Here is a 26,642-nt window from a genome sequence, read left to right on the forward strand (position 1 = left end):
AGAGCATGTGTGTCACTGTAACAGATAAAAAAAATCTATGTTAGCGGTACTGCTCGATTCTGAAGCGTCAATGCAAATCCAAAGGGAGTTAGTTCTCTTTACTTAATCTACTATAACTGTATGTTTGTTTAGATTTTTATGCCAAATTTCATAAGAAGGTCCATCAAGTGGCATGAAAATGAAGCTTTCTATCCGATAGCATTGCAGTGTATTATTGTTGTGTATGGTATTAGTCTGCACGGGACACACAGTTTATTATATTATAGATTGATTGCTGAGATTGATTATTGATTAGTATTTTATTGATGAGTAGATCAGTAATTATAAGTAAGTAATTACTTATTTATTCAAATTCTCTATTAATCGTTAAGCATTCCTTAATCAAGCTTAATTAAGTGACACTGAGTAGTATGTTAAGCTTTTAAAAGACACGTGTGTGTGTGTGTGTGTGTGTGGTTGTGTGTGTGTGTGTGTGTGTGTAATGATATTTATATTAGCTTGTTGTAGTAGTTGTGGTAGTAGTGGTGAAGGTGTGTTTTTATGATTTTATTATCAATCAGTTTATTAAATATCTTTATTGATCAGTTTTATTTGCAGCATAGCAAATACTAATTTTATCTCCCTACTCTGATTAAAGCCACTTTAGCCATCAGATGGTATTGACTTTAGTACTACCTTTATACCCAATCACTTGCCCTGGTGTGAGTTTTGGATTTCCAGAAGTTAATGTACTGGAGCACAATTTTTAATCAGGGTCATTAGTGTCTTGTCTATTGAAGTCCCTGGAAAAAACGCTCCCTCCCAAGCCACCTCATCTATTCTATAAAGTAATTTTTTTTTATGTTTTTACTGTTTTTGAGTCATTTGATTGTACATTACTTAATTTCTGTATCATAAGATGTTTCATTATTGCACTGTGGATGCTACAATGGTTTATTTCCAGGTACAAATGAGACAAAAGCATAACACCGCTCATGCCACACTTCTATTTGCCTGTGTTTTACACAGTGAAGCTGTGTTCTAACCTTTTTTTTACTTTGCTAAACCTGACTTTTGTAAAAACTGTGTTTCAGGTACAGTCAGGATATTACTTGTATAGAAGGGTGTGTTTAGGAACAAGCCTTTATTGTTGTGGACACAAACGCACCTACATGTTTATCGCTTCCTACATATCTCAATATGTAAGAAGCGATAAACATGTAGGTGCGTTAAGGGCATCTTATCAGATGTGAGTGCTTCTTGCTTGCCCTCTTGGATTGGTGAGGCGCCAGGACATGTGCTACACAGCAAAAGACATTAGAGTAGTGTGTGGGGTTTGGACTTTGGCCCCCGCTGGGGCCAGAGCATATTTATTGGCTGCTGCTGCTCGTACACACTCGTGTGGCGTAAACTGGTAAGCATTGATTTTCCTTCTGCTCTCTCAAGATGGTGAGGGATACCTGTGAGACTTAAATATGTGTTTATAATCTAGGTATGTGGAAAAAAAAAAAAATGGAGAGGATTTGAGGGTTCTCTTGTTTAAACTATATTTGCATATGGATAGTGATTGCTTTTATTTGTAGAATTAAATATTCTTGCCGTTTTTGAACACTCTTACAGTTCCATTTACCTGTCTCATGTTGCATCCAGCTGTAAGCACTGACCATAAGACAGGTTTGACTATAAAATGCCTTTTTTGTTCCATGCAGAAAGCAACACTGTGTAAGTAAGAAGTATCATATGCCTGTGTATGTTTGTTGTGGGGTATTTTTTTGTTTTTTGTAACCTTTAACTTAATAGTTTATCTGTTGTCTACATTTACAATATCATTTTCACGGGACCATTAGTCCGGTGTTCATAAGCTCATTTAATTACACTGTTGAGATAATGTCTAGCTGATATTTCAGCATCTAAAAGCATCATTGATCGATGAAAAGTGTCATCTCCAAATTGGAGTGCGCAAGTTGTTTTTGTTGTTATTTTACCGCACAGATTGTCTTCCTGTTTCTCTGGTCCCAAAAATATTTTTCAGCTATTGTTCAGGCAGAGTAACACAGACTTGCCGTGAGGGGACAATGAGAGGACAGGGGTTTAATGGAGCTTTATTACTTTTCCAGTCCTCTTAGCTCTAACCCTCCACAGCCTGCTTCCTCTGGAGCACGTAGCCTGTGCTGGCTGTACACTGGGAATAACACGTGTGTGTGTGTGTGCGCGCGTGTGTGTGTTGTGGGTCAGTTCACCCTTCCTCTTGCTTAAGCATGAAACAGGAGCCCTAAGCAGCTGTCTTACATGCACTGCTGATACTCTGATTGCTGGATGTGATATAATGTGTTACAGTTGCAGTAATTTGATTAATGAATGTGCAGAGCTGAAGATTATGTGCTGGAGGGTGAGTATATGTGTTTAGGTGATGGAGGAAGTAGATATTTGTTCCTGGCAGGTTATTTACAGTGTCCTGTTGAGTAATAGAGTTAAGTTTGTCATGACTCCAGGAGGCATGCTTCTCCCTGTTGATGACCTCCCTGTACTTGGCTACAGCATTCTGTCATAAGGCAGGTGTCATGTGCGCTCTGCTTTGGACACAGACTATGATCATCTGGCATGTAATACTTCAGCACTTTCTGTCTGGTTCTGGCATAAAACTGAATTATAGCACATTATGTGAAATAATTATTTTTGTTCTTTCTTTTTTTCTATATTTCTTTCTTTCTTTCTTTTGTTGTCATACAAAACATCAGTTACATATGTCATGATACTGTAAATCCTAGATAGTTACTGATAAGAATTACCAAGAGAATTACCAAGCACCACCACCCTTTTTCTTGGATAAGGAAGCAGTTAGAAGAAATATTTGCCACCTTGTCATCATGGAACACTGCAAGTCCAGTTGATTCATTTACATACATTTGTGATACAGCTACAGAAATCAATAGGTTAATCATAAGGCCACCGTAAAATCATCTGATTACAAATACATGTAAGAAGAGATTATTGGAAGAGCATGAAAGTGATTCTCAGAATGTTATCAAAACAGTTTGCAGACTTATTTTGAAAGGAGTGTCATTATGAGACTCCAGCACAAGTGAGAAGGGTTTTTTTGTATCTGTGGAGGCAGGTCATCAATATTCACCATCATTAAGATCTTAAAAGGTTTCCATCAAAGGGCATACACAGTCCATGTGATCATCCATCCCACTGGTGTTCCTGTGGCAATCACACTGCTCCACTGCCAGAAAAGGTTGTGTACACTGGGCAGATTTTGCAGAGTTGATTTTGCTAATTGCATTTGATGGTGTCTGTAAACTAGCAATAAATCCTATTTCCAGGCATTCTATTGCTAAGTTCTTCCAAATTTTAAAGGTAATATGCCAGTGAATGCAACAAGCAGTTCAATATCAAGTTCAGAGTAAAACATCATCTATAAGGCTAGCAGCACAACTAAAGAAAATACTACTTCAAGAAAAACAACTTAAAGCAAGTGGATTCCAGGGACTTGCATAATCTTTATTAGAAAAGGCACTTGACATGTGAAGCATACATTCAGCAATAAATGAAGCTTCCACCATACACACAAGCTGTTAAACCGTTTGCTCCATATGGTGTACATGACTCAACATGTGTACAAGGTGGGAAGAAGAAAGGTAAAGATGGTAGTATAGATTAGAATTGCCTTTTATTTTTTTTATATACATTAAAGCTTAGTGAAATTATTTTCTTTGCATATCCCCAGTTTAGAAGCTGGAGTCAGCCATGATAAAACACCCATGGAGCACAAAGGATTATGGGCCCAAGAGTGGCAGCTTGTCGATACCGGGGTTGGAACCCCCAGCCCTCTGATCAGTAATCCAGCACCTTACCCACTGAGCTACCACTGTAAATATTAAATGATAAATAAATACTATAGTCTTTATTACAAATACTGGGCAAATGTGACATTGTTGAAAGGTCTCAGGCTTTAAGCTAATTCTTTCTTTCTTTAATTGTTTCCTTTGCTTTTCTTTCTTTCTTCCTTTCTTTTTCTTTTTTTCTTTGCACAAGCACAGCTTGGTCGCAAAGATTTAGAAATTTCGTAATAAACCACACACCCATTTCTCCCTAGTCACTGACCTACATACCCAAAACCGAGGTCTGCCTGTGTGGCTCCCCAGTAAAAATGCATGTGGCAACACTTGTCTGTGCATGTTTGACACGGCCAAGCTCGGAGAATATGTGCAAGCATTCCTGTGGAAGCTCCAGAATCTTCTTGTTTAGAGAACAATCGCTTTAGCTCTCCATTTAGATTGCTCCAACAGCTGCAGCAGGGAAGATGTTAGCAGCTGGGTATAATTCCTAGCTTCACATTATATGAATCTTACAGAGCAAAGAGCAGACAGGAGTTTGGAAGCCATTGCATTTGGTTTTCCCAAGCTGGACAGAGCTTTGGAAACACAGGAGCCTTTCCCTAGTCAGATGATGCAGCAGACAAATGCTTTTCCTGTTTGATGTTGGATATTTATTGTTAGTGTTCAGGATACCTTTTCTATTAAGCTATGACCCAGTTACACTGAGCAGTAGTCATGTAATATTTGCTTTTCTTTTAATGGCTGTAAGATAAACATGTCACACTATATATGACAGCAACATAAACGTCAGCATAATATAAAACTGTAGTTAGATTTTTCATGGAAAATATAATAATGGACATTTGATACAGTGTCCAGTGTGTTATATTATTAGCAACACCATGTGCTTTTGTGCACGTGTTTGAGAGAAGTGCAGAGATAAGGCATAGTGATAATCAATAGTAAAATCAATATGAGGATCTGTTCACATGGAATTAACGTCACAAATTCTCTAAAATGGAAATTTTCTCTCTTACCTTGGGATAATAAATATAGTTTATTATATCATTTTTATTTTCCTTTGTTTAGCATATTTCCATTTGGCTGTAATCCATGCAGAACTTTACCTTTGGTCAGTGTTTGAGATAAGATGCTGTCATTACGACCATGTCTTTTTGTGATTGTCATGTCTTTCACGGTTGAATTTGCGGTTGTTGAACTTTTGTGGCATCAGTGCCATTTGGCATGACAAATCAAAGTGTGATCTTTATACTGTTTGGTGGGCTCTTTATTTATTAACCTTGTAATTTGAACTTGTTTTTCTGTTTCTCTTTCCAGTCTAATGAGTGATCCAGTGCTTGCAGTGCCGTGGCTCAGCACCATGGTAGACATCCCCAATCCATTTAGCCCGTTGCCTTCAGCAGGAGAAATAGGGTTGGACAGCCCATTGTGTGGGGAGTTAATCAAGGAAATGGAGGAGCTTGAGGACATCTCCCGATCTTTCAGTGATGACGCCTTCAACTTGCTATACCTGCCTGACTTTCAGGAATCCAGCACTAATTCCAACAGCTCTGCTACTCTCGGTATTTATGCGCTTAATACACATCTTAACACAGAACATTACATACTGCATTTTGAATGCTATTTTTTTTATTATTTTTTTTTATGTACGTTTAAAGTGTTTTTTGTAATTAATTCACATACACATTTTTAAACTCCTCTAAATAACTCGTCCCAGTTTGTATGTATGAATCTTTTTTTTTTTTTTTTTTTTTTTTTTTTTTACTTTTCCAAATAATATGACTGCTGCCTTTACATTAATTTATTAAATGCTCAATTCCAAATACTTTTATTATTATACACTATGTTTTGTATTCAAATAGAAACAGGCCCTGTACATGTCTTGTAATGTTATTGTTAATTGAACATAGTGAAATACACTTAAAATAAAGATTTTAAGTCAGCGTTCATGTAGTATGTATGTATGTAGTACTGTTTAAAACTGTACTTTATATTAACAGTTATAAAACACTGTTTGTGTGTGTCTTTATGTATCTTTAGATGTTTTGAGTCCAGCTTCTAGTCCATCCTCAGCAGCTTGTGGAACAGTCACAGGGCAGGATGAGATCAACCCCAGCCCCTTAAATCTTGAGTGTCGAGTATGTTCTGATCGTGCTTCAGGCTTCCACTATGGAGTGCATGCCTGTGAGGGGTGTAAGGTTAGCAGATGCACACTCACACACATACACACACACACACACACACACACACACACACACACACACACACACTCACAAACCATATTTCATGCAGTTTTCCTTATGGGGACCAGCCAGATGTTCTGACAAGGTCAACATATGTCTGATATTCCTGTCCTAGTGGGGACATTTGATGCACTTAAAGAAGAGGTGGGGACATTTGATGCACTTAACTTTCTCTTTAAAAGGTGCTCACTATGGAAGTCACATTTCTTTTTACTTTTTGTCTTTACTTTACAATCTCATGTGTTATGTATGTTTGTGATGCATAGTGTAATAGATTATTTCAAAGTGTTTGAAACTTTAATTAATTTAACCCTGTAATTAAACAGTCTTTACATTTTGTGAAAAACTGGATCATATATGAAATGGCTATTTGCATGGCTATTTGCTAAATGGCTATTTGCATTCTATTTGCATTCATGATCAAGTTGTGATTTCATGATAGAAGTGAGTTGAAATTAAACTATGTTTTTCTTTAATTCTTTGTTTAAACTTTAGGTCACAGAGACTTGGTCATGGAATAACTTTGTTCTGTAAACACTTGATGAAAGTTAGATTACAGTGAGTCAGCAAATCCCAAACTGTTGAGATTTAATAGATTCCACAGTCAGATTCCAGTGTGGTGTTCAAATGGAAGTATAATCCAAGCAGATTTCAAACAAGACTTTATAAGTGTGTGTGTGTGTGTGTGTGTGTGTGTGTGTGTGTGTGTGTGTGTGTGTGTGTGTGTGTGTGTGTGCGTGTATATATGTATGTATGTATGTATGTATGTATGTATGTGTTTGTGAAATGTTTTTATTTATTTACTTATATTTATTGATGTGAATCTCATGTTAATGTTACTTGGAAAATACTTTTCTACAGTACAGTCTGCATCTCAGGGGAGTACATTTGGCACAAGGGTTTGCGAATCTCATTTCTCAATTCAATTCTCAGCACATTGCCTGTTGCACAGTGCTATAGGCATACAGATGGCCAACTTCACATTGACCTTAACATGTTCCAACTTCCTCTCTTCCCTTAATCTCTAATGACTTCTGGTCTAGTTTTCCTAGCTTTAAAAAGTCTAATAGATAAAGCTATATACATCTATTAACATCTCTGTATATAGCTATATTTTAGGATAATCATGAATGTAACAGAGTAAATACACAAACATAAATGACATTCAAGGCTCTCCAGGTAATGTGTACGTATCTGGACTTTAAGAACTGGTATGTGGGATATGTTCATATTAGCACCCTGGCACACTGCTAAGTATAGCTACTGGTGTGATTGCTTTGTATCAGGTGAGCTTTTTATACCCCAGTGTCCACTCTATAACAGTGAGAATGTTCGTTCCCATGGGCGTGCACGTGTTTTTGACTCATGTCTATGACGCAAGAGCATCTGTTTTTTTAAAACTGTGACGTGGTACCCAAGCAGCTGACATGAATTATTTAAAAATGTAGATCTCATGACTAGATGAGAGTCTCACTGGACCTTACATACACGCACATGCACATGCATTAGAGCTTTCAAGCTGAAAAGACCATTACGTAATGGGGTAGAGGCTAAAGTGCTTTTGGTTAGACACGAATGTTTATAATTTGTATTTGTCTGACTTTTCTCTTTCTGACTGGCATAAAATTTTCCAACTACCTGACCCTAGACACAGTTGGCAAGCGCATAAAACGGAGGTCATTACCCAGAGCATTATTCCAATGCATTCATACAAATAATGCAATGCATCTACAGTATGTAAAGAAGCAGTCAGTCATGTTTTTGGGTGATTTTGATTTAATGACACTTTCAGTTTTCACTGAGTACAAAGTAAAAGTTAAGTGAAATTTGCTTAGCAAAGCAGTAAGTATAGGCAAAAGGAAAATAAAAACACTGGTAAAATGCCAAATAAGATATGCAGGTATAAAAAAAGTTGTGCACAATAATTAACTATGTAAAAAAATTGTAGAACTGTACAATGAACTGTAAAGTATTTAGTAAGATTTCTGGTTGTAACACTGAGCAAATATATTCCCATTGTGATCAGTTACAATGTCTTCAGCTTTGACACTATCAAGACTGGACTTTGAAATTAAACAAATGTCAGTTTGTGTATGTTTTCTTCAAATTGTATTTACCGCTAAGTGAGATTGTTTATAAAGAAAATTGTTTGGTAATCAGTGAGCAGAAATGGCAAAAGTACACACATCCTTTACAAAAGTATAGATAATCATGTTTAAAAAAACTTTGGTAAAAGTTCTGGCTTTACTTTTACACTCAAGTTAAAATAAAGAAGTGTGGGCTCTGACATGTACTTAAGGAAAAAGTGGCCATAACTATTTTAGTGTAACGCTGGCAACTGGACGTCACATCATAATAATATATGAATGCAAAAGAATTACAAATTTAGGTATTTAAGAAATGCATCCTGCCTGAACAACCAATATATAGAACACAAGCAGATAAAAAAAGGAGGAGGAGGAGGAGGATAATGATGATGATAAAGATCAGGTGATATATCATGTGACCAAATAGATTCATATTAAAGTAAAGAGCCTGGTTTGAAATTTTAAGTAGAAACTGCAGCTATTTGTGTAAAAATGTAATGAGTGAAAGTACAATTGACCAGATACCAGAAAAATCTGCTTAAGTACAGTAATGAAGTATCGAGAGGTGTGCAAAACAGCATGTAAACAGTACTTTACTGTACTTTAACTGTTTTGTGTATCTATCCCACACTGTCTTCTATTCTCTGCTGCACTGTCTTTTGTTTTTTCTTGTTTTCACCAGGTTGCACACGATGCACTTTATGTGGCTAGACCACCTTACTTTAGTCCTTAGCTCTGTGTTCTGTTATGTAGCTCTATGTTGTGTGATGTAGCACCAGGGTTCTGGAGAAATGTCTCATTTCATTGTGTACTGCATCAGCTATATATGGTTGAAATGACAATAAATACTTATTGATTTGACTTCACTTCCCATCTTCGTTGCTTCCCCTCTCTGTCAGTGAGTCACATACGACACAGTATACCATAATACACTATTTGCAATTTACCCTGAATATTATGCGAATTCACATGCTGGGTGTTGATTACAATTTGATTATAATGATTATAATTAACTACTAGAACATGACAACTGACCCCTATAAATCAAAACATGTTAACATTAACGTTAACATGTTTAACGGTCTTTAAATGCCCATCTTGTATGAATTCTCTGCAGGGCTTCTTTAGGAGAACCATACGCCTGAAGTTAGAGTATGACAAGTGTGAGCGCAACTGTAAGATCCAGAAAAAAAACAGGAACAAGTGCCAATATTGCCGTTTCCACAAGTGCCTTGCTGTCGGCATGTCCCACAATGGTGAGTGCTCAGTGTACATCTTGGCTCTGGCTTTAAAGACAGAGCTGCATCAAGTTTTTATAGGTTTATGCTTTAATTACACAGCTAGGTAAGCTCTCAGATTACTTTATTGCTTATTAAACATGAGTAGAGTTTCCCCAAAATCACTTTGTAGGTAATCAGAGTGCTATAACACTGAATCACTTTTCATTAAAACATAATGCACTTATAATCTGTTTTATTTGGTACAATAAATCAACATAAAGCCAATTAAATAAATCAGTGATAAGTCAGTGAATATTTGAATATAGTTAATAATTTAATAGTCTTTGGTCACAGTTTTAATTGTATTTGTAATTTTGTTTATTTATTATATTATTTGTTTTATTTCTATTTTAATTGTTACCTGCAGAGTAAGCATGATATTGGATATTGGATTTACTAAAGATGTCTTATGGTCTGATGATGTGGCTCTCAAATTTGAGCCAGCAAACCACAAAAAGTTTATTTTTCAAGCACTTATGACCTGGATGACGTGGTGATACACTGGGCATTTTTGTGTCAAGACTTGGATCTCATCAATTCCTCAAGGACAAAGTTGTCTGGTTGAGTGGGAAAATGTTTGACTACAAAGCCTCGCACATGCCTTCTTAACTATCTGTACTCTAGACTACCCTTGACCTGCAAATAAGCGTATAGAGTTTACATACAGTACAGCGTGCTCAGTAGAGTGGTGTATGGCCTTCTTATTCCTACTTAGGCCTGCCAGCTTATACCCTTCCAAGGAATGGGGACTTGGTGCATTTCTGTGTTCTTGTGTCACTGCCATTGTTGATGCTGTCCAAATTGTGTGTGTTGGTGTTCATGCATGCACTTAGAATTGTATATGCGAGACAGTTTATCTTTCACTGTCAATCATAACTATATGATTTGTCTTTGTCATAGCAATTCGTTTCGGAAGGATGCCACAGTCTGAAAAGCTGAAGCTCAGAGCAAAGTTGCAGATCCCTGAGAAAGAGGAGAAAAAAATGCAGCTGGATGACTGGAAGACTCTTGCCAGCCAAATCCATGAGGCCTATCTTAAACAATTCTACCTGAACAAGGCTAAAGCACGAGCCTTTCTAACTGGCAAGACCAACACGCCGGTAAGCATATAAATAAATATTAAATATTTCTTGAACTTTAGTACTCTTTGTGGATGTTTTTTGGACAATTAGCCTATTGTTTAAAAAGCAACACAGCAGACAGTCAGTCCAGCCTAGTGTATTTTTTTTTCTAAACTCTTTCTGGTATTTACTACACTCTTTATTACTTGATTATTACTAGTAGTAATTATCCTTTCATGTTTTTTTTCACCCCTGTTTTCAATAGCCTTTTGTCATTCATGACCTGGACACACTACAGCAGGCACAACCTGTTCTGGTCACGCAGATGCTGAGTGAGGGAAGGGAAAACTTTGCACTTAGTATTCACGGACAGGAAACTGAGGATCGCCTCTTCCATTGTTGTCAGTACGTCTCGGTTGAAACTGTCACACAGCTTACCGAGTTTGCCAAGGCTGTGCCTGGCTTCTCCAACCTCGACCTTAATGACCAGGTGACACTGTTGAAGTACGGTGTGCATGAAGCTTTTTTTGCCCTGCTGGCCTCATGCATGAACAAGGATGGGATGCTGGTGGCACGTGGCAGCGGATTTATTACCCGTGAATTCCTTAAGAGTCTCCGCAAGCCTTTCAGTGATATGATAGAGTCCAAGTTCCAGTTTGCAATGCGATTCAATGCTTTGGAGCTAGACGACAGTGACCTGGCACTTTTTGTGGCTGCCATTATCTGCTGTGGAGGTAAGTCCCAAAATGAGTGCTTTATATTTGGTGAAATGGAAATTCTGTTTATAGTCATATGGCATTGTCACACTTTTATACACACAGAAACATTTCTGCCCAATTGTATAGCAATTTGAGTAGTCACTTCTATAAGTGAAGAGAGGCAAACAAAACAAAAATCATTTACCTATAAATTTTCTTTAATCTTTAGACCTTAATTAACTCATTAGACCTTGTTAGGCAGGTAAAATGATGTTATTAACATAAGCAATTCCAGAGTGTAATAAACTCTATGACTTTCCAAATCTTGTGCTGGCTGTTGAGCAAAACCTCTTTATGGATACCAATGGCTTGCAGGAGGGTTTTGGTGACACAGGAATTGCAGTGCAGCATTCTATTCTGCAGAGTTACTGTACATTACTATGTTTTTAGTAATGTTTAATTTACTGTTACATTCACATACATTTATAACCTATTTTAGTCAGCAACTAAGTATAGGAACTATAGATATTTAAATTGGAATCTTTACTCCATATACTGAAGGTGTGTTATGTTTCATCTGCTGGCTATAAATTTATAAGTCATTTTTTGCCATTGCAGAACAAAATATTGCATAACATACACCTTATTTAATGCTCACTCAGAAATTTTATCACTTTTACATTATGTGTTAATGTCGGAGTTAACTCAAAGTGAAACACTAGACCACTGTTTTCCAATGGGCCAGAAATGTGTTCAGTGGGACCGAGGTTTAAAAAAACTTAATTCAAAATCGGTCAGACTGAACTGAAAACATGCACCTGTGTTACTTTTATTAATGTATAGTGCTGACAACCATTCTGTCAAAATGTTTTATTTTACTTAGAGTAAAACATTATTGTATATCTTATGAGAATTTAATAAGCTGCAAGTATAAGCTGTCTATGGGGGCTTTCCTTCTCCGCTTTTTTTCATTTCCAGTACCGAGTTGGTGTTTGAATAAGGTTACATAATAATAGCCAGGCTCTGAATGTCTTTGCTTAATTTTCTTTTCTGCTTCAGCAAAAATGTCTATAGCTTCCAAGAGTGTTTACTCCAGCTGCAGCCCACAGGGTTCTGTATAGCCTTCAAATTTAACTCCAGCCCACTCCATTCTCACTGTTTGTTTCACAGTTAACATATCATGCAATACACTCTGTATGTCCTCAGTGATTTATGTAGAGAAAATGTTTTCTTACCCTATTTTTATATATCTCTCTGTCTTTTGTTACTCTGCCACCTCCCCCAACCCCCTCGCCGCCCCCCCCCCCCCCCCCCAACTTTTTCAGACCGGCCAGGACTGGGAAACATTTCGCATGTCGATACCATTCAAGAAAGTATCGTTCATGCTCTGCGGCTCCACCTGCAGACCAACCACCCTGATGACACCTTGCTCTTTCCCAAACTCCTGCAGAAACTAGCTGATCTTCGGCAGCTCGTAACAGAGCACGCACAGTTGGTGCAAGACATTAAAGAAACACGGGACACCTCTCTTCATCCACTACTGCAGGAGATTTATAAGGATATGTACTGAACATTGAACTACAGGGTGGGAGTGGGTGGTGTAGCTGAATGTAAGGTAGCCTATGTCTAATTAAAGCCCTCCATGTTCAGGTCTCCAGCAAGAGGATTATCAGATTAATGCTAGTGGATTAAGAGAATAACCTGCTGTTGAACTGTATGGTTGTGCACTATTTATATATATATATATATATAGATAGATAGATAGATAGATAGATAGATAGATAGATAGATAGATAGATAGATAGATAGAGATATATAAAATACACACACACACACACACACATAACCCAGAGGCCGAACGTGTAGGCCGCAGTTATGTGCAGTGCCTTTTACACCACAAAATGTGGATTTTCTACAGGGAATGATAAAGCTGAGTGCAATAGTTTGCATACCATTTTGAAATTTTACTAGTAGCCAGACATTTAATTTGTCATATTTAATTGCATTTGAGGCATTTAGGGATATTTCACAGATGTATGTTGATATAGTAACAGGTAAAACAATAAGCAAAAATAACAATAAAAACTGTATCTCACTTCATTAATATGTAGGCCCCACTTTTACCTCCAACCTCCTTTATAGCATCTGAACACTTTCAGATCCCTTTAGTTTTCATATATGCTTCATCTAACTGAATCTTTAGCCATTGTTGATGACATATCTGTTGGATGATCACATTTGGAAATCATCATGCCAAAAAAAATTAGACCTGAATCATTTGCTACACCACATTTCATGTTTACTTGTTTCATTTGTATGCAGGTGAATTGTAGATTTTCCTTTTTTCATTACAAAATAGCATAGGAGATGTAAACTTTTGCATTATTGCACACAACTGTATGTATAGTTCTGTCAAATTGATGCAAACTGTTAGGACTTGTTTCATTTATGACCTGTTTGAATGAACTATTATTTGATGCCTTTAGAAAGTAGTGTGTGCCACATGGAAAATGTTGTCATTTCATGCCATACTAGTAAACAGCCTACCCACACAGCCATCATGTAGGACTAATACCTCATTTAAAAAAAGAAACATGTAAAATATTTTTTTATTAAAATGTACATAGTGTATAGCACTCCAGCTGTTCTTATCAAAGGATGTTATTTATTTTTAGACAATTAGAAATCAGTGTCATTAAAAAGAATATTACTTTATTGACCTAAAAACTGCCAGGATTTTGTGTTATAATAGCACAATATTATTTACAATTCTGTTCAGTAATTATGCATAAGTAAAGTTGGTAAATGTTTATTAATATTGTGCATCAGGAAATAGTATATGTATAGATACTCAGGGACGATCAGAATCAGATTTACACTAGAATAGTTTCCTTATCTTATTACGACAGCAGGTACACTACAATATAAGCACTTATTTTGAGGAAAATGCTTATAATCATGTTGAACTTGTTTGTGTTTGTATGTTATGAAACCTTGGTTAAACTGATGAATGTGCTCTAACATAGTTCAATCATAAGATCAACTAGAAATGAGTAGATAATCTGCTATAATCTGCAAACCATAATTCTAATAATAAAAATGTTTATGTATTTTATTATTAATAAAGGTTAATAATAATGGTTGTGAATTAACCAAACATGTGCTCAAGCTTCTGTGTATAATTTTTTTATTTGTATTATTATTTTCAAAATAAACACCTCAATGCCAGAGGTATAAAAATTAAACTGGACTTAAATATTATAAAATGCAAAAATATTAAACATGACATAGTGACAGTCTTTGGTATTGTTGGAGGTAGCGAGAGTGTCCAGGTAGAATTTCATTTCTAGACAAAGCACAAAAACTATCGCTCACCACACTGAAATTTTGTTAAAAGATCAATAGGTTTATCGAAAAAGATGGTCTTTTTTGGGATCTATCAAAGTCGTGGTAATCAAACAGAACCTCTTTGTATGACAAAGAAATTCTGCAATAAAATGCACAAACAAAAAAACAAATGCAAGGCCATATGAGCACATTCTCAGAATAGATCAAGCACGAATTCATCCTCAGCATTACAGAAAAAAATATAAAGGATCAGTGTCTTGAAATATCTTTTTTTAATTAAAGCCTGGCAGCAAAATGATGGACTTTAGACAGAGAGACCTGAGATCTAACTGATTCATTAGGAAGCAGTATGGCCCAATCAGGAATGGCATCCATTACAACAACAAACTCCTGTGAAATCACAGGGATTTTATATGTAGACAGAAACTCAGAGAACAAGTGACCCATCAGGACTAATTCATTGACATATCAACCTAATATTACTGTTGCACCAATTTGGGGAAAACTGACTTATATTTTGTCAAGAATAACTTGGTTGTTCCAAATGTAATAGCGATAAGGACGGAAAATGTCTGTAAATTAGGTCCCAGGCCAAAAGCGCTTGCTTACAAACATTTGAGAGTTTAAGGGGCAGTTTAGCAATTGTATAAAATTTCCCTGCACTTACAAGCCTAGACTTATAATTAGTTAATTATTTAAACTTTTATATATTTAATTTTATTTATTTTTGATTTGTTGGTTTATTTATTATTATTGTTTTAGTATGTTTAATTGCTATTATTCTTGCTTTTATGATATGCTGCTTGGATTTAGTGTTAAATGTGTTAAACAGTGGAATGACGTAAATGCCTGTTTATAATTGAAAGGTTTAATAAAAATGAAGGGTAAAAAAAAAAAAAGCATACTAAAATGTGTATTTAAAAAAAAAAAAGCCTAAACGCCATTTTCCAACGATCTGCACATCATGTTAAGTAACTACTTCCGGGTAGCGATGCTCTAAAGATTCGCGTAAGGTCTGTTTGTTTTTTTCGCCTGCACCTTTTGTTACCTCAGTTAAATAATTAACACGTTGATGGATAGAATTAATTAATTATTAATTATAATCTTTGTAGAGTGGTGGGTTTTTTTGCGAGCTGGTAGATACAGCTGTTTTTACACATTTTTTATTTTGTTTTTGATCAGGCGCAGTGGCTGCCCCTTTTCTAAGCGACGTGGTTGTAGGGGTCCTTGCGTTTGAAGGTTTTTCGCGCCACCGCCGAACAGAACGGAGTAGCAGTTTCTGACTTACAGCTTTGTTTTTACGACTCTTGTAAAATGTATTTGGGGAATAAACACACAGTCTTGTTGTTGCTATAACGTGTAGAGAGATTTTGGTAGGATTTATATAGGGTTCATTCTAATGGTTTGATCATGCTGTCAGTCTGTGTATAAGAGTGGTGATATAACCCTTGGGTAGTTTTCTCACTAAAACCTTGATAATAACTGCGAAAATTATTCCATCATCAACTGATCAAGAAAAGACAAAGCAGTTATATTTACTGACTAGCGGAGACTGGTGAAATGGCTGGTGAGTTGTTGCTAGTTGTAAATAAAACAGGTTTGGTTGGCAAAATGTATTGAATTGTCATTTTTCCTGCATTTTTTTACCCCAAATAAACAAGGATTTTAGAAATACTTATCTGGCTGTAGATTTATATCTTATATCTAATCTATATCTTCTATCCAATGCTACTTTTGAGTCCAGTCTTCTGTGTATTCTATCTGACATTAATGTTTACAGACATCTTTATAAATCACAACCTTGCAAGCCAGCTTTCTTTAATACATGGCTGCTGTATCATGCATGAAAGAGTGGACTGTAACCATACATTTGTGACCTTTGTGATCCTGCCCAGCTGAGGATGAAAACCTGGACATGCTGCTCTCCTTGTTCGAAGAGAATCAGGATTCAGAGAATTCCTCTTCCAAAGACGTGGAAGATGACTTGGATGGTTTATTCGATGAAGATGATGTCGAAGACGGTGAAGGATATGCGGAGCCAGAGGAAGAGGATGAAGATGTGAAGGAGGACTCTAGTACGGGAGCAAAAAGCGAGCAGAATAGATCCCAGGAGGACCTGGAAGGTGAAATTAATTACATTTCTGGGCATGTTTTTTTTTTTTTTTTTACAATGAATCTGCATTGCAGTATTTAATATACAGGTAAATAATATAATATAGGCTTGCAGAGAGGAAGGTATTGGTAATGACAGGACAATGCAGTATCATTAATAACTGAGCTATAAGGTTGCTGCTGTATATCCTTGATGAATTCAGTGTAATTGCTTTAGTTGCAAACAAATTGAGCTTGATAAAGATTAATAATTGGATGAAATGTTCAATTTTATCATCCACATAATGAAGTGGTAGTTAGTGGTTATTAGGCTACTAAAAAAAAATTATTCTTCAGCTGCACAGTTAAATCTAGATGTTTTGGTCAAACATGAATAAAATGTTAAAATATCATATAATATCCGTCTATAATTATTTTGTTAGAGACTAGAGACTTGGTTGCTGACAGTACAAGTCTTCACTATCAGTGCAATGATTTCCCAGTGTCTCTTTCAAAGTCCATCAAACACTTTTATTGGCCTTTTATGTTTAGCATAAACATTTATTGTTTTAATGATTTATTGTATTTATTTGATTACCCTAACATTACCATTGATTAATATGTTGAATATTTAGCTCAGTGTCGCCTTAAAGCTGCAGTTTTTATGTGAATCTCAGATGGCTTCCTGTGCAATATGTACACTCATTACAGAGGATTTGAAGTATTGTTGTAGAATGCATGTTAAAATGCCATTGTTTTATTCAGCCACAGAAAAGCCTCCTTACATTTCTTAAATTTTTCTAATTGTATTACCTCCAGAGAACAAACTGGAAAGTCTTAGTTGTCGTTTTGTGCTATTTTCTGTATTTAGTGTCCAGTGACTAGGGATCGACACAACCTACTATTTATATTCTATTATTTATTTATGTATTTTCTGACGGATGAGGTTAGACAGGAGTCTCCCTGGTCTATGATGTTTGCAGATGATATTGTGATTTGTGGTGAGAGTAGAGAGCAGGTTGAGAAGAGCCTGGAGAGGTGGAGATTATGTGCTGGAGAGAAGGGGAATGAAAGTCAGTAGGAGTAAGACAGAGTACATGTGTGTGAATGAGAGGGAGGGCAGTGGAGTGGTGCGGTTGCAGGGAGAAGAGGTGGAGATGGAGGTGAAGGTGGAGTTCAGGTACCTTGGGTCAACAGTGCAAAGTAATGGAGAGTGTGTTAGAAAAGTAAAGAAAAGAGTGCAGGCAGGGTGGAGTGGGTGGAGAAGAGTGACAGGAGTGATTTTTGATAGTAGGGTTTATAGGACTGTGGTGAGACCTGCGATGTTGTATGGTTTAGAGACAGTGGCATTGAGTAAAAGACAGGAGGTGGAGCTGGAGGTAGCAGAGCTGAAGATGTTGAGGTTTTCGTTGGGAGTGACGAGGATGGACAAGATTAGAAATGAGTTTATTAGAGGGACAGCACATGTAGGATGTTTTGGTAACAAGGTGAGGGAGGTGAGATTGAGATGGTTTGGACATGTGCAGAGGAGGGACATGAATTATATTGGTAGAAGAATGCTGAGGATGGAGCCACCAGGTAGGAGGAAAAGAGGAAGGCCAAGGAGGAGGTTCATGGATGTGGTGAGGGAAGACATGCAGGTAGTTGGTTTGAAAGAGGCAGATGTAGAGGACAGGGTGGTATGGAGACGGATGATCCGCTGTGGTGACCCCTAATGGGAGCAGCCGAAAGAAGAAGATATATTTTCTGACAGAAGCATTGAAAGAATTAAACTTTTCTGTAGACTTGTATTATTTTATGCCTATTTTGTATTGATGGTGATGTTTTAAACACTAGCTGAGTTGAGGAGCATGCAAGAGAAGATGCAGAAGTTACAGGAGCAGCTGAAAGCATCCCAAAAGTCTACGGATGTCTTCCGGCCCTATCATACAGAAGGCAATACTTTTTTACAACTGCAGACAAACACCAAGAGTTCACCAGCCACCCAGCAGATCAATAAGCCTCGAACTCCACCTCAGCAAAGAAAAGCAAATCAGAGCTGCCGGACTCCCCAGAGAGCAGCTACTGTTACCTCACCCCAGTTCCCAGCAACAGACCTGATTAGAAAAGTGCAGAACAAGCAAAGGACTGCACACCAACCCAAAGCAGGTTGGTAATTGTCAGTCATGTAGGATGACTTTGTCTTGTAAAGTTCTTATTGATTATATTTTGCATGTTAATAAGACAAATTAAAAAGTGAAGTAAATTTTTTAAACAGCTTCCCCAGAAAACCCGAATTCTTTGGGACAGGGTTTTATTGAGAAGCAGCCACAGCCAATAAGAAGTAGCAGTACAGACAGCACCACAATAAAGTCACCACCAGCAATCAAAAGTGCTGGCAAGGCCCCTTGCATTGCGAAACAGGCCACACCTCGACCATCTGTTTCTCAGGATGTTACTATCGAGAAATTCTCAGGTCTCAGGCTGAGGTGTGTATTTTGCATTTTATAATGAAGCTATAGATTATATGTCAATAAACAGCCATATCAACATCCCTTGTTAGAAAGTAGTTCATTTTACCTGTAGTGAATTTGACTCACAGACTGTTATTTAGGTAAAATTTGTTACTGCAAAAATAAATCTAATCAAATTGTTGCATGAAAAAATTGTAATTACTGCATAAAATTTTTACCTATATGTTGTCGTTGTTTGTTGTATTGATTAACAGATAAGTTTGTGATTCTTGTAATAGTGGCATCATTGTCTTTGTCCCTGTCCCCTGTAGGAGACCTCGGCTGTCCTCAGTAGAAATTGAACACAAAATGGCTAACCGCAGAATGATCCGGCTTTCACAGCTGCCCGATCGACTGTCTCGGGAAAATTTAGAAGAGAGTGACTGGGTCACGTTTGCTGTGCTGATAAATAAAATCACTCCACAAAGCAAAAATAATGTAAGCAGCAAACAGTCTGACCACTTTCAACATTACAGTGACAATTATCACAATGTCACTGCCGATTTAATCACTAAATAAATGTTTTAAACCATGTTTTTAGGGGAAGACCTTCAGTATCTGGAAGCTGAATGACCTTCATAACCTAGATGTGACCTTATCACTCTTCCTCTTTGGGGCTGTTCACACAGACTTGTGGAAGACTGACATGGGGACAGTGATTGGTATACTCAACCCCAATCAAATGAAGAACAAAGACGGCTCTAATGAGGTAAGATAGTGCTATCTTACAATTAAATATAATAATGATTTTGTGTAGAAAATGAGATGCAGCTGGTGATCGTTTATTGGATTAAATGCTGATTGTTGTGATTTTAATTTAGCTGATTAGTTACTGAGTTTTTTTTTTTTTTTTTTTTTTAGTTAGGTTTTCCACTGCAGGTTCAGCACTGGATGGAGACACCAGCTTTTAAATTGCAAAGTGAAGAATGTTTATACTGTAGCTTAATGTATGATCTTGATAGCAAGAATTTACAAATCTAGTATTAAGGTGTTTATTTTAATAAGGATTGTGATTCTGTGTGGTATTAGTGTTTGTAATGATATGGCCATTATTGAAAAATCGCATGATTACTTATTTTTTAAATGTGGTCAAGTCAAGAGTCAAGAAGCTTTTATTGTCATTTCAACCATATATATAGCTGATGCATTACACAGTGAAATGAAACAACGTTCCTCCTGAACTCAGGTGCTACATAAAACAACAGTCACAGAACACTTATACAATAGTGTAACACTTCACAATAGTGTTATAAATATATATTTTAAAACTTTTCATTTGATGTCTACAAAATATGCTATTAAGACAGAAAATGCAAAGAATCTATCTTTAGCATCTTCATTATCTGCTTTATAATATAATAAACGATATATTGTGTAAATATATAAAATATGGGGAAGCAGATAACATCCGTAATCAGAGTTGATGCTCCTCGTTACTATGAGAAGCTTTTTTCTTGTCTATGTTCTCTGTTCTTATAATGCAGTTTATGTTCTTTTCACAGCTTTGCCTTACAGTTGACCATCCACAAAAGGTTCTGCTGTTGGGAGAAGCCATGGATTTTGGTACTTGCAAGGCCAAAAAAAAAAATGGAGATCCATGCACACAGCTAGTCAACTTGGTGAGTCTAACTTGTCTAATAACTCATTTTATTTGCTTTTCGAGAAGTTTGTGTATTAAGAGGTCTTTTTTTTTTCCTCTCCCTCTGTCAACAGTATGAATGCCAGTACTGCCAGTTCCACGTTAAAGCACAGTACAAGAAAATGAGTTCAAAAAGAGCCGAGCTTCAGTCCAGCTACACAGGAACTGCTCCTCGCAAAGGAAAAGGTCATGGAAGTTTAAGAGAGCGACTATGCCAAAGTGACTTCCATTATGGGGGTCTGTCATCACTTGCATGTTCCCAATCAATGTAAGTTAACACACTTTCTTTTAAAGAAAAGAACATCATTTAAATGGCTTAAGTTTTCTAAAGTCACTTACATATTTTTTTCTGAAGGACTGCCCCACAGCCAAAAAAACAGCCCTCAATTCAGGAAGTTTTGGCTTCCATCCCTAACAAGAAGCTTGGTAAGAGTATTACTATTAGCAGTTACACTTGTTTTATCTAAAATTGATATGTCAGTGTAATCATGTGCTGTGAATGTTATACTGAATGATAGCTGAATTTGTTTTTGTATATCAGCAAATTAGCTACAGTCACCTACAAAGCACCCCTGTCGAAAGGTTTAGTAGGTGTATTTAATAAAGTGACCACTAAATGCATGTGTGACTTAAAGGAAATAGTCAAAGGTCTAAGATATAGGGAAGGGAATGTGGGATTGTGTCTGAACTTGCACATGCTTGTCTGTTGTATTAAATTTCTTTAATGTCATTTCCAGACATTAGTTCAGGTAAGGTGAAGGGATGTTCTGATGACTTCAGAAGCCTAATGACCATGCCTACACCAGGAGCACTAAATATAAAGAAACATTTAGGACAGTCTAAGCCAAAAGGTAATTTGCTTGATTGGTAAGACAACCCCACTTTTGAAATTGTTTGTAATTGCTTGGGTGTGTAAAAGCACAATTAGAGGTATATTCTACAAAGATTTCTGTGTTGCAACATTCATCGTACATTAGAGTTTCTACATTGCAAAACCTGGAATTTTATTGACAAATTTTCTGTTTGCATATGTAATGTAATTTGTCCTAGTTGTGAAGAAGTATAGTTTTAACTCTAACCAGCAATTTAAAGTCTTTGATTCAATTTAGGCTAAACCACATATTTAAACATAACCCTCCTCTGGTCTCTTAGTCAGTCAGTTTGTTTACTTCTACCACTTCAGTAGCACTTGTGATGAAATGATCATTAAGCAGTCAATAAGAAGCGAATTATTTACATGAGCAGATGTGTAATTATGCAATGTCCACACTGTGGTGTGTGTGTGTGTGTGTGTGTGTGTGTGTGTGTGTGTGTGTGTGTGTGTGTGTGTGTGTGTGTGTGTGTGTGTGTGTGTGTGTGTGTGTGTGTGTGTGTGTGTGTGTGTGTGTGTGTATATATATATAATATCATGGAAAATGATTCTGTTAAAAAAAGTGTGTGACTCACTACTCTCCCTACTCTACCACAGTAGTTGATCATTTTTATTTTGTACACTAACCAAGAACAGTACCCTGTGTTACAGAACTCTTTTCCAGCATGTGTTATTACTTAAATACATCAAGTCTTGTGAGTGGGTTTGTGTTAGTGGTTCCTTCATGGCTTCTACTTCTGCTGTGTGTTAACTTAGAACTTTCCGGATCATCGGTTCAGTCTATCTCTGCAGCCGAGCTTCTCAAGCAGCAAAAAGCACTTCACCAGCAAAGGTTTCAGGTGAGGCAGAAAAGGGCAGAGGAAATTCAGAAGAGGTGGGTGTGTGTGCTTGTGTTTGAGAATTAAATATGTTGAAAATATGAACTGACCGTGTACTTTTACTCAGGGTGCTGCAGAACTCTGGAGGTGCTGTGATTCCAGCTAGACCTTCCACAAACAGGGCTGCTTTACTCTCACCGAAAGCAGCTTCAGATGTTCCCAAAGGCTCCTCTCCACCTAAACCCGAACTTTTCACCCTCCCTCCTGTACCCACCTTGGGACGAGGCTACACAGAGGGAGAGGATATTCTACTGGATGTGTCACCACCTCCATGCAAGAAAAGCATCTCGGCTGCAAAAGTATGTTTCTTTTATTACAAAAGACAAAATTAGGCAGGTAGCATGATAACCAAAATCCATAATTATTTCTGTTTGTTTGTTTCTTTTTTTTTAAGTTAAAGTTTGATTCAATGAATTAGACATTTCCAGTAAAACTCGTTCTAATGTAATGATCACCTGATGATTTAATATAATTTTTAAATAACTATGTCCATGCAATGAATTAGAAAATCTATGCATTTTTTTATTTTTGAGTAAATGTGTCAAGTTGTTTGTTGGCGTGGACAAGCTCAATTTTGTCTTTGCAATTGCACATCACTTTGGCATTAAAGGACTTCTGACTATTTTTGTCTGCTCTTTCAGCTGGCTGCAGTCAAAAAGCTTCAAGCCAAAGGGGTGTCACTTATTAAAGATGACCCAAATGCTGTAAAGCGCAAGCGACCCAACAGCATTGACATAAAAGCTAGGGTGGAATGCTGCCTAACCTCACCTGAAGGTCTGATCCCCAACTTAGTGTGATGGCTCTAGTATGGTTACATGGTTACAGTTGGATCACTCTGAATACAATATATATGTATTTTTTTATTTCAGGGGAGAATGTGGCAGGGCAAGAGGCAGAGGAGCCAGCTCAGAAGAAAAGGCGTGAGCAGCTAGATTATATGCAATCTGAGGAGTTTCAGCGCATTCTGAATGCCAAGTCTACAAACTCCTGGATAATGGGGGAGGTGAGTGTGTGCATATGTATGGAGTAGTTACCATGCAGTAATGTTATTTGAATAGTTGATGGTTTGACCCAAAGTAAATAACAACAAGCAGGTGGTCTTCATTTATCACAAGCTACAATGTGCAGGTGTGTGTAGATCTCTGTAGGCAAATTATACATCACTATTTGCATCAATATAGCAATACTATACTATTATTAAACCTCTGAGTTCAGTTGCTCCGCATTCATAAATTGTTTTTAAAAACAATATCACATTTGTAATCATGCTGTTGTACTGAATTCCAGCATGGCTCTATGATTATTTGCATCCTATCAGCACAGCAGCATGATCACGAGGGTGATAATGCTTAAAATGATAGTTATTGAACTGAAGCTAAGAGCAATGGATGGGTGGATTTTGTGAAGCATAAGCAGTAAGATGACTAATTCTGCTTCAAATTTTTGGGATAAAATTCTATTGCATACTGTGATTTGAATTATTGAATTTAATTTATTTGTGTTTAGATGGAAGAGAAAGTCATGCAGGAGTATTTTGAACCACTAGTACAGAAAGAGAAGTTGGAAGAGAAGATGAAGAGCATCAGGGAGATGAAGTGTCGAGCAGTCACCTGTAAATCTGTAAGTTATACTTTGTTCCTTTCTGTCAAAAACCACTGAGTCATTGGTTCTGCATCATTAAACTGCTTTGGTGGCTTGTTTTTATGGCTGCTTGTTCACAAATCCTATATATACACACACACGCACGCACGCAGAGTATATACACAGTATATACACATTGTGCATATAATCCATGTTAAATAATAACTTTAGGTTTTAATAAAGTAACCCTTCTAACCATTATATACAGCAGAAAGCAGAACATTTAGGACCGCTTTACATCCTAAAGTAAGGTTACATAGATCATTAATGTTCAGTAATAAAAGCTTATGAGATAGTATAAGGTTAACGAGGCATTCTGTTCTGCAGTGTAAGTACACACACTTCAAACCAGCTGAGCGTTGTGTGGAGGAGAAACACGATTACCATTGGCATGATGCCATTAAGCGTTTCTTCAAATGCCCCTGTGGCCAGAGGAAGATCTGCCTGAGCCGCTTTCCCACTGCAGCCTGCAGGTAAGCAGTAGGAGAGGCTGCAATTTGATGCTTCATTTATTTCTCTGGCCCATTACCCTTATGTTATGGGAATGTCCTTTTAAGCGTTGTGTAATTGTTATTGACATTCAGAATTTCTGTTTCAGCAACTGCGGTGTGTTCAAGTGGGAGAGAGACAGCATGTTAAAGGTACCTTGAAATTTTCAATACTTTTTGGTGGAACCCAATTATGTTTCTTCTTTAGACTAAACCCAAGTTCCACCATTGTTTTATCATTTTTTTTGTTGGTTTTAATCGATTTTTTTCTGTTCCCCAAATGTATTATTTAATATAACCAACAGAAAAACACAGACTAAATAGGGCCATTTTTGCTTATGGTATATTTTCAGCTGAAAACCCATTAGTGGGTCCACCAATTCATTCTAAAGCTATTCTACCAATTTCCACCATATATTTTGCATCATTTTGCCCATATCTAAAGCTGGAATGATCTATGGGACATACTGGCAAGCCCAAAATGAATGAAAACCTAAAGGATGCACTGGTGAATAGCAAAAAGCTGCAAAGCATTAGGGGGAAAATATATTTAGGCACGGCCGGAGATTGGCCAATTAAGAGCCTTTAAAAGTAATTGTTCCTTTTATTGTCTGTTTTTGTTTTCACAGGAAAAGAATGGACCAAAAATTGGAGGTGAGCTGCTGTTGCCGCGTGGTGAAGAACACTCCAGATTCCTCAATAGTCTGAAATAAAGCCAACAGCCGTCCTGCTACCTGACTCCATCCCCCAGCACTCCTCCTCTCACACACACTGCTCAGGGAGTCTTTTTATTACAATACACAATAATGAAACTGGAAGCCTCTCAATTTTCCATGAGCCAGGCCCAAACTGAAGTGCTACTAATTTACAGCTTTTCGTATTGGCACACAGGGCCTGAATGCAATACTAATGTAAATTGGTGCAATTGATTTGCAGCTGCTCTAACCTCGAGTTGGCTAGTGCCAACTATTTGTCTTGGTCTTTTTCCTGTGTGTCTGTATTTGATGTATTTTATAATGTGATATATTTTAAAGCATTTTTCTGAATGCTGAATTATGTGTAGCTGTGTAATTGTGCTTAAATTAAACTAACTTGAGTACACACATTTCTTAAATTGTTTTTTAATTACCATTATAATTATCACCATCAAGAACATTGATTTTGAATAAGTGTGGATGGACTGTGACAGTAAAAGCACCCCCTTTTTTGCCATCCAGATGATTTGTTAGGGGATGATGGGCAGATGTGCTGCACTTTAGGAATCAATACACCTGTCAGCAGAACAGCCCTATTTCTTTGTCTAAGCTATCGACTCTGGACTGCTTAAGGCTTGATTTGGCCCAGAGCACAGGTCTGCTGGCCCTTACAGTGCTGCTTCTGTATTACAGTATTTATTTCAGTCTAATGCAGCTCTGTGAATTAAAAAAAAATATAATTTACCGTTTGTTTATTTATTTACTTGTAGTTTGTCAGACCATTATTTGTATTTCTTGTCCTTTCCTTCTATTAAGTTAAGCTGGGCTTTGGCTGCTGCTGAGATAACAGGAGGATGGTTTCCATTTAGGACTGAAAAAATTGTGGAATATGACACTTTTCATGTATGTATGAAAAAGTTATATGGGATGATGGTTTTTGGTTCCAAACTTTAATTTCTATTTGCAGAGATCCCAGCCAACTTTAAAAACATTAAATAGAGAGCCATACTGGTCGATGCAAAAATAACACAAAATGTGATGGTTAAAATTGATGGAGAATAAAAAAAAAAAGTGTTTTAAAAAAAAAAAAAAGATTACATTGCATAATTACATTTGCAAAGAATTTTAGTTACTTTTAAAATATAAAATGTATAAATCACCACTTTTTAAAATGGTTACTTGATCCCAGGTTAATCTATTCCAAAAAATAGGGTTAGGGTTAGGGTTAGAATTAGAAAAAAATAGAATTTTCTCATCCACCATGTCATTTTTATTATAACCATATACAAAGATTACAAAATGATTATAA

At 36.8% G+C, this 26,642-nt stretch overlaps 2 protein-coding genes across 15 annotated transcripts in view; both read left to right on the forward strand.

Annotated features, from left to right (window-relative positions):
* The window catches only part of pparaa (peroxisome proliferator-activated receptor alpha a), a 44,268-nt gene extending 29,915 nt beyond the window's left edge, over positions 1–14,353 (forward strand). For 11 of the 14 annotated variants that reach the window (XM_083528927.1, XM_083528930.1, XM_083528920.1 and 8 more), the window contains 6 exons: positions 5,139–5,383; positions 5,862–6,019; positions 9,269–9,407; positions 10,332–10,531; positions 10,758–11,226; positions 12,516–14,353. In XM_083528927.1, the coding sequence (XP_083385053.1) occupies positions 5,139–5,383; positions 5,862–6,019; positions 9,269–9,407; positions 10,332–10,531; positions 10,758–11,226; positions 12,516–12,760 (1,456 nt within the window). In that variant the 3' untranslated portion in view covers positions 12,761–14,353. The other 3 variants (XM_083528924.1, XM_083528919.1, XM_083528923.1) reach the window with 3 other exon arrangements.
* Positions 14,354–15,747: 1,394 nt separating this feature from the next.
* mcm10 (minichromosome maintenance 10 replication initiation factor) lies at positions 15,748–25,739 on the forward strand. The gene is made up of 18 exons (XM_083528918.1): positions 15,748–16,105; positions 16,434–16,661; positions 18,466–18,777; positions 18,887–19,097; positions 19,394–19,559; positions 19,663–19,830; positions 20,624–20,740; positions 20,835–21,028; positions 21,116–21,186; positions 21,498–21,611; positions 22,388–22,505; positions 22,577–22,808; positions 23,151–23,283; positions 23,379–23,512; positions 24,016–24,129; positions 24,478–24,623; positions 24,749–24,791; positions 25,268–25,739. The coding sequence occupies exons 1-18, from the start codon at positions 16,099–16,101 to the stop codon at positions 25,349–25,351; spliced, it is 2,592 nt and encodes an 863-aa protein (XP_083385044.1). The 5' UTR covers positions 15,748–16,098; the 3' UTR covers positions 25,352–25,739.
* The last annotated feature ends 903 nt before the right edge of the window (positions 25,740–26,642 follow it).

The sequence above is a fragment of the Silurus aristotelis genome, assembly GCF_946808225.1.
Source record: "Silurus aristotelis genome assembly, chromosome: 24".
Classification (NCBI taxonomy): domain Eukaryota; kingdom Metazoa; phylum Chordata; class Actinopteri; order Siluriformes; family Siluridae; genus Silurus; species Silurus aristotelis.